This window comes from Haplochromis burtoni, unplaced genomic scaffold, assembly GCF_018398535.1.
Source record: "Haplochromis burtoni strain Fernald_Lab_line unplaced genomic scaffold, NCSU_Asbu1 Contig_372, whole genome shotgun sequence".
NCBI lineage: Eukaryota > Metazoa > Chordata > Actinopteri > Cichliformes > Cichlidae > Haplochromis > Haplochromis burtoni.
The window spans coordinates 125,474-133,622 of record NW_024582733.1 but is presented as its reverse complement, the minus strand read 5'-3'; the positions used below and the strand labels follow the sequence as shown (position 1 = coordinate 133,622).

The following is an 8,149-nucleotide window of genomic DNA, read 5'->3' as shown; positions in this document are numbered from 1 at the left end:
ACCAACGCCAGTTGATCTAAACGCCAGTAGATCTGGAACACCGGTCACTCCTAAAACTTCCCCCTCTTCCCAAACAACCAGATGCCACATGTTGCCATATCATTTTTTGATTGGTCGACGTGGTACATTTTTCCACCAATAGGGAAGGAGTGTGTTTTTTCCTTTTCTTTTTTCACTCACAAGCAAAGCGTGTCTGCTAACGCTCTCCTTAGAAAACGCCGTTTTTACCGTTTCTTCCCGGAGTAAACACCACTGTTGTATAAATAGTAATAATAATCATAATTTTAAAAAATAGCATGTGTAACGTACACGTACTGGAAAATTATTTACTAGGACTCACCTATCATGCGACTGGAGAGCGCAAACTCCACCATTGTTGTTTTCCATCAAAAACTCATTAAAACAGCGACCTACAGGTATGTTAGCGCACTCATCCCCGACTGTCCGAGGGAGGGGCGGGGTCACACGTTGAAACAGACGCAAGGCAGCCAGGCGGGGAAAATTTGCTTTTACATTTTGCGACTCATTTTATTTCTCTATCTGATAAGAAAACTATTCAATCACATAGTTATTTGTGGTGAATGAAATACAGCTACACTTCCACCTTGAAAAGACAACATTAAAATTCAAGCATTTTCAAGGATTTCAAGCACCCGTACGAACCCTGTGTACAGGAAGAATAGCAGAGGAGAAAGTACACAGCCCTGATGCACTGGAAGTCTGAGACGTGCCTGCCCAGTCTCGTATGCTGCCTGCTGTCAGACAGGAAGTGCAGGTGGGAGCAGGAAGAATCAGCTGGGGAGCTTGTCCTGCAGCAGAGGCGGGATGATTGTATTCAAAGCAGTACTAAGAAATGTCACTTGCATAGGTTCCAGTGCAGTCCCATGTTAACAGCATCACCTACTGACCTGCTGGCTCTGTAAGTGAAAAGGAGGTCCACATGAGGGTCAGTGATAGATCTGAGATGATATAGTACCAGATGCTCAAATGTCTTCACGAGTACAGACTTCAGAGCAACAGCCATTAAGGTCTGTGATTCTTGGTGTTTAGGAACATGGTTAACATTTGTGCAAAGCCACAAGGATTTCAAATTGAGCACTGCAGCCTGGAGTAAAGATAAAACTGCATGTTTTAAAACATATCGAGTGCATTTTATGTATTAATAAGCGTCTCTGTACATTTCAGAAAGAAGAGGCTCTGAAAACAGGAAACTGAATCCCCCACAGTGACTTCTCACCGGACTATCCACATGTCTCCACATTTGGCAACAAGTACCTGTGGAGACAAACTGTACACATTATCACAGAGACTTTGAAGCAGTCCTGTCTGGTGGAGAACATGACGGAAAAAGAGTAAAGAGACAGTGGACAGCAGAGTTAGGCATAATTTATTCCAAAATAGAAAGCTCTAAGGCAAAACAGACGAGCGAGAAGTACAAGAGAAAAGTGAATGCTTCATAAAAAGCTAGACAGAGGTGACAGAGTTCAGCGAGGGCAACGCGTAGCCATTAAACCCTCAGGCTGAATCAAATGAACAAAGTTAACTTTACAAGAAGGATAAAAACCAAGTTACTGCAACTACTTACAAACAACTGTTTTACAGTACAGCATTACAGTTATTTAAACAAGAGGCACCCCAATATGTGCAGTAATGTCAAACTGATGGAGCTTTCAGATCCTTCAGTGTGTGTGTGTGTGTGTGTGTGTGTGTGTGTGTGTGTGTGTGTAGTGGGGCGGGGGTTCATGGTCGCAGCTGCAGCCCTTCAGGAGGGCAATGACTCCAAGTTTCCAGCTGCTCTGTTTTCAATGCAACAGCATGTATGTAGCGTGTGCATAAAATAAAAGCTAAATGCGTGCAAAAAGTCCACTGCTTCTTATTGATGGAGTCCGTAACCCCTCCTGATTGTGTGGTTAGCATAGTGTTCTAGATTGTGCATTTTAGAAAGTGACACCTATGCTACTACTGTAAAATGGTTAAAAGACAATGTATGGTATACACATTGTGGGCCAAACAAAGACGGGAACGCTGCAGTCGCTTTGCTGCTGGAGAGGGTTCCTGTGATACTGCAGTACACAAAGTAAAAATATGCTTTATGGAGCCACAAGTGTTCCATTGTTTAGTGTCTTTTTGGCCAATTTCTCCAAGGGTCATACTTCCTTTTTGTGCTTCTTGGTAAGATTTATTTTAGAAAAGAACACAGATAAGGCCTTGTTAATATTTTAAGCTTAAAACCAATTTAAATAGTAATTTTCATCAGCATTCAATTCCTTTTTCTGTTTTTTAGAAAACTTCAAAAGAACCCTGGAAAACAGGGTCACAGCATTTATTATGAATCTGTACATAAATATTTCTTACAAAACAGGAGAACACAAAAATGAAACCAAAAAACAAACAAACAAAAAAAAACACTCATTTCATATGTTTGTATAGAAAAATAAGCATCTCTCCTCTAATTTACTTTTAATCTCTCCACCTGTGCTCTACTCTGCCTGCAGGGGGCAGTGTGAGCCATGGAGTCAGTCATAAGAGCACACACGTCTACTTAAAACACAAGCATGCAAAAGTCAAGACAAACCAGAGACACAAGAACAAGACAGAAGTGGTCTCATCCAAAATGACAATCTAGCTGGGAGCAGGGGGGGACGGGGGCGGGGACAAAAAAAGTCAACGTTTATTAACGGAGTATACAAACTTGTCTCAGGTGTTTTTAACACTTGTTTTTTTTTCAGTTTGATTTCATCTTTTTGAGCTTAAATATACAAAAAGTGCACTCACCTACATCATTTATACAATAAAAAACTGTTTGTGAAATGACACTCCTGACATACACGTGCAGCAACAACCGCCGTTCAGCAGGGTGGAGGCTTGGAAGAGTGCAGGGTCCATCCCAGTGTGTCCTGTGCTCTGTGGAAATCAAACGGACGCACCTCTGTTCTGTCGAACTCATTTTGTGTGTCCTCTGCATGTGGGCGGTGCTTGTCCTCTACTGCAATGAGTTGCTATTGTCCAGGCCCAGCCCTGCCATGTCCGCGTCATTGTCCTCATCTCCGCTGTCCCCCGACTCATCTTCACTGTGGCCTCCCAGCATCACCTGCTGTACTGCCAGCGTGGCACCGTCTGATGTCAGGCTCTGCAGACCCTCCACGTTCATCGTCACCATTGTACCTAAAATATTGAGACAGTTTTTTTAAAAGCTTATTACCAAAAAAGTCAGAAGGGAAAAGCTGTGGCTGGAAACTCCCGACACGAGTCATGAACATGTCTCGTTGTTTTCCAGGAAATGACAAACGTTTGCTTTGTGTGCTTTTATTCTGCTGTATCATGTAAAACACACGTCCAATATGATCTTACAGTTTTGTTTTTGTTGAATTAAAACTGTATTTGTTTCAATCTGCCTTGCAGCCTTGAAATAAATATGGTCTGTTGCACCTCATGCCCTCCTTCATCTCACTATATGAAGTAGAAGAGCTGCTGTGAGCCTTCAGCATCTTTGTTTAAACTCAAACTGTATCAGACTAAGTTGGGATTGACAAGATGGCGCCGGTGTGTGTGGCTGCTCGTCTGTCATTGCCAAGTTTGTTCCTGCTGCAACGGTCATAACCCACGTGTGTTATTTAGGACCATTGACACTGTTCTAAATACTCCATTGAATGTCTGTTTGGAAGTTTCTCCTGATATTTGCAATGATTTTTTAACTTTTTTATTGTAAAGGTTGTCACCACCAGGGTTCTTATCACAGCTCCTGACTCTGACCCTCTGTCTCTGTCCCTCGCACTGCTGTTTTCACTCAGTTTGAGCTTGTGATGCTCTCCACTTTAGAGACTGTGGTTCGCCATATTAAGCCCACAGGTTCCACTCGGGATCCTTTTCCTCCACAATTTTTTAAAGAAATTTTTCCTAGTATATGACAGTATGTCCTTGAAATTATTAATAGCAGTCTGCCTTCTGGTGTGGTTCCTGCAAATTTCAAGCATGCAGTAGTGCAGCCACTGCTTAAGAAACCTGGCCTTGATCACACAGTTTTAGCGAACTATAGGCCTATTTCCAAGCTGCCTTTAGTTTCCAAGGTTTTAGAGAAACTTTCTCTGTCAGCCTTCTCGGTTCCGAATCATCTTCTGCTCCTCTGTCATGCGGCCTGTGGGACACAGGGTTCAATCTTGGGGCCTCTGCTCTTTTTATTGTATCTATTGCCTCTGGGTTCCATCCTTAGAAGGCATGGGATCGCAGTTCATTGTTATGCCGATGACTGCCAAATTTATTTGCCACTGAAGCAGAAAGGTGGCATCTCCATAAAACCTCTCTTGACATGTCTAGATGACATTAAAGCTTGGTTGGCTCTAAACTTTTTAAATTTTAATGAAAATAAAACAGAGTTGTTGGTGTTTGGACCTAGTGGTCCCTGCAAGTCGTCCTCTGTAGATTTGGGACCTCTGGAAATCTATTTTAAACCTGTTGTTACTGATCTTGGTTTTAAGTTGGACCACCAAATTAGAGCAGCAGTGAGTCTTTAGTTCATCTGTTTAATGTCTGTAGTCCAGATTTTTTTGCCGTGTAAAACAAACGGGGGTGGCCAGAGCAGCTTACAAAGTTCGCTGTTCTTCATGCTGGAGCTTGTTGATCAGGTGGGTTTGCTCAAGAACTCCTGCCAGCTTTTTCCTAGTAAAACTTCCTGTCATAGCGACAGCACTGTTGTTTTGGATGCTGGAAAAATCTTTTTTTCTCTACCTGAGTGCACCGTCTCTGTAACAGTACCAACTCCTCTGTACTTTCCACATTAAGCTACTTAATAGTGACACCTGAGTGCTACAGAGCTGTACATTAAAGCATTGAATCAAACAATTTGTGTCAAGGATTTTTAAACAATCAAGTTGTGAAATGTTGCAGTCCTAGTGACATTGTCAGCAATTTGTTGAAAGCAGCAACATTTGTGATACAGTGATGACATTTGTTGCCAAACTAGAACAACAGTTTGTTAAGCAGCAGCAGCAGCGGACAGGAAGTCTGCTGGTATCACTACATTGACTAGTGTTTGTTTCTCTGCATTAACTCTAATATATGGGCCAAGTACAACAACGAAAGCATCTCGATATGGTGTTGTGCTGCCTACCATCAGGCATGGCCCCTCCTCCTGCTGCGATGGAATCAGGCCAGAAGCGCTGCAGTGGCCGGTTTTGAGGTGTCTTTTTCTTGGCTTTGGGTGTCTCTGAAGAGCTGGCATCCAACATGGGCTGCAGGATCCGTCTCCGTGCATTTATAAACCTGCAGACACAGGGTGATGCTGGCTGTACAGACCTTTGCACTTCAAATGCTAACAGGTGCTGATTAGGCTCACTGTCAGGTATGGACAGCTGTATGGTTAGCTGGATTTTACACACCCTGACTCAAAGGACACAAAGAATAGGAACTGTCTGCTGTCCTGTACATATTAAATACACCGTAACCTCCTTAAACTTAGCTAAAAAGGTGACACTTCCCACCTTTACTTAAAGAAGTTGCAGTTATTAACTTAGGGCAAAGTTAAATATCATCTTTTTTGTTTTGTTTTCATTAGGCAAAAAAGCAGAGAGGTCAAATGGCAAACTATGGGAACAAGTCAGAGTTTCATCAGTGAAAAGTGAAACGAGATGAGCAAAGAAGAAACCCTCAGCTGATCGCAGGAAGCCCTGCACAATTACCTGGCTGACCAATTATACTACAACAATTAGTGGAAAATTGCCTGCCATCACAAACATGACTGTAAATAGTGATGTAGTTAGTATTTTCTTGGGATAAAGAGCAACTCACCAGTTGTTGACCTGCAGAAGTGTCAGGTTTGTTTGAGTAGCAATCTGCTTCTTTTCATCCTCTGTGGGATACGGATGCTGCACAACAGAACAGGGTTGAAATGCATCACTATTTTGTAAGGACTTGAGTTCTATACAGGCAGATGATTTATGCACAGAGACTCACCCCGATGTGCTGGAAGAGCCATGAGCGCATGACATTTGTGGCATGCTTTGGAAGAACGCCGCGCTTGTTCTTGGTTGAGTTGTCCTCATGACTAAAGAGGTTCAAGTCCTGGTGAAACTGCAGCTGAAGCTGAGTACACAGATGTTTGTTTAGCCATCTTTTAATTATCTCAACAGAATGAAAGGTTATGTTAAATTACAATACTGTTCCACATCATTTAACCAAGGACCTCAGCTCTAATTTTGAATTATTTGCCCTTAATGACAGGGCACCGATCTTAAAAAGCTACACCATTTGATATTAGGAGCAGACAACACATTATCTGCCATAGTCAATACGCAGCAAAGGTTGTTGTTACATTGTTATAGAACAAAGTTACAACATGAAGCCCTCCAACACCTCTAAGCTTGTCTTCATTTAGTTCAATTAACTTTTACTCTGCCTCTCATTCTACTTTTAAATACTCTAGGAACCACAAGTGGGAGCAGTAAAATTCAATGACAGGGATTCCACTTAATAGCACGGCAGCAACATAGACAGATGTATTACCTGATTGTTCTGGACGCGTATTGTCCCGGGAGAAAGAGCCTGTGTTACCACCTGGCCCTGAGGAGTTACGACTGTGACTGGCTGGTACACAGTCCCGCCTGAAATACAAACACACAATTTTCTAACCTGCTCAGCTGAGTGCAGAAGACTCAATCAGAGTCCTGTTGGTACATGTGAATATCTGGGCTACAGTCATTAGTGCAGTACCTGAGGAAGGGGTCGTACGCCAAGATGACATACCTGCGACCACCTGGGTGGGGTTGACAGTTGTCACGGTAACGTTTCCTTGCTGCAGGGCCGATGCTGGAACTACAATTTGACCCTGGGGACTAATGGTCCCTGATATGGAGCTGGGGGTCTGTGTAATAGAGCATGCATACATAAAGTAGGCGCATGTATGTTTTCCATGCTGCTAACTCTTATAACGCCATTTTTAAAGTATTCCCATTTAGCTGGCTAATATACCCCAGCAGGGGCACTGATCAGTGGTAGCCAACTCTTCACCTGAGGCATTTGGTGGTGACGCCTGCAGTTCACCTACACTGCATACCTGAGACTTGGTGGGTGAGAAGCTCTGGGCCTGGCCTTGTACAGGCGAGTATGGGCTTCCCGGGTCACCACTCAGCAGAGTCTCACTGTTCATCTTAGTCTTGAGGCAGGCGATGTAGCGACTGCAAAAGTCCTTGCACAGGTCGCTCACCTTCTCCAGCTCCAGCAGGTGGATCCGCAGCACCTGGATGGCTTTCACCATCTTCAGATAGAAGGAATGGAAAGAGTTCTTAGGCTCAACATCTTTCTGTTTAACAAATGTTTACCTGAGGGCATTACAGGGAGGTCAAAGGTCAGGTCCAGTTATGACAGTCGCTTCCGATCACAGCACAGAATTACAATACAGCACGATGCCACCCTGTGAAGATTTAATTACTACTTATTTGTTGTAGCATGAATGGTCACAAGGTCTTTCTCAGAAGGAAAATACACCTAAAAAAGTCTCAAATTTATGCCCTCCTTCACATTTCCAAAGCCATCCCGTGGGCAGTCTTTAACAGGCCAATTCTGGCCCCTGTAGCTGTTTACTGTCACAAAAGTCTGTGGGCTTCTACTGTTGCTGGCCCTTCAGAGAGAAGTGAAATCAACAAACAAAGAGCTGAAGTGAAAACAATGAAAAGTGTCCACTAAAGCCTTTCATGCTGTTCTCGATTATCTTTTATTATAGTTTAGTTTTTGTGGTTTGTGTTGACCTTCTGTTACTCCCTTTCTTTTCAACCAATCGGTGTATCGACATCCCTGCTGAGCTCCAAGTTGTTGGTTGTTTGGAAGACAATATGCAAGCGTGTTCGGATAGGTTACACAGCCCTCTGCATGTACAAACATAAATGCTGTGAAATAAGGTTTAGCTTTCTGAAGCAACAATGTCTCACCAAGTTGTCAAGTTCAGGGTCTTCACTGAAGAAAGGCTTCCCCTCCTTCTCTTGATTACGGACAAAATTCTCAATGTCCACATCAAAGCTCGCTGAGGTGATGCAATCAGAGCTCAGCGTGGACTGCTCACACTTCTCAAACAGCAGGGCCAACAGAGGGAACAGAGGATGCCTACGAAAGACACACACACACACACACACACACACACACACACACACACACACACACA

The 8,149-nt window shown here is 43.3% G+C and overlaps 2 protein-coding genes across 8 annotated transcripts in view; one reads left to right on the top strand and one right to left on the bottom strand.

Moving 5' to 3' along the window:
• The window catches only part of tmprss3a (transmembrane serine protease 3a), a 38,358-nt gene extending 37,091 nt beyond the window's left edge, over positions 1-1,267 (top strand). Inside the window, exon 12 of the mRNA XM_042228970.1 lies at positions 1,186-1,267. Within this exon, the coding sequence (XP_042084904.1) occupies positions 1,186-1,215 (30 nt within the window). The 3' untranslated portion in view covers positions 1,216-1,267. The remainder of the gene's footprint in view (positions 1-1,185) is intronic.
• The window catches only part of pknox1.1 (pbx/knotted 1 homeobox 1.1), a 17,193-nt gene continuing 9,332 nt past the window's right edge, over positions 289-8,149 (bottom strand). For 6 of the 7 annotated variants that reach the window (XM_014340439.2, XM_014340444.2, XM_042228968.1 and 3 more), the window contains 8 exons: positions 7,920-8,091; positions 7,049-7,249; positions 6,706-6,856; positions 6,499-6,596; positions 5,950-6,078; positions 5,785-5,861; positions 5,108-5,259; positions 289-3,165 (listed from right to left, as the gene is read on the bottom strand). In XM_014340439.2, the coding sequence (XP_014195925.1) occupies positions 2,984-3,165; positions 5,108-5,259; positions 5,785-5,861; positions 5,950-6,078; positions 6,499-6,596; positions 6,706-6,856; positions 7,049-7,249; positions 7,920-8,091 (1,162 nt within the window). In that variant the 3' untranslated portion in view covers positions 289-2,983. The remainder of the gene's footprint in view (positions 3,166-5,107; positions 5,260-5,784; positions 5,862-5,949; positions 6,079-6,498; positions 6,597-6,705; positions 6,857-7,048; positions 7,250-7,919; positions 8,092-8,149) is intronic. The other variant, XM_005943407.3, reaches the window with a different exon arrangement.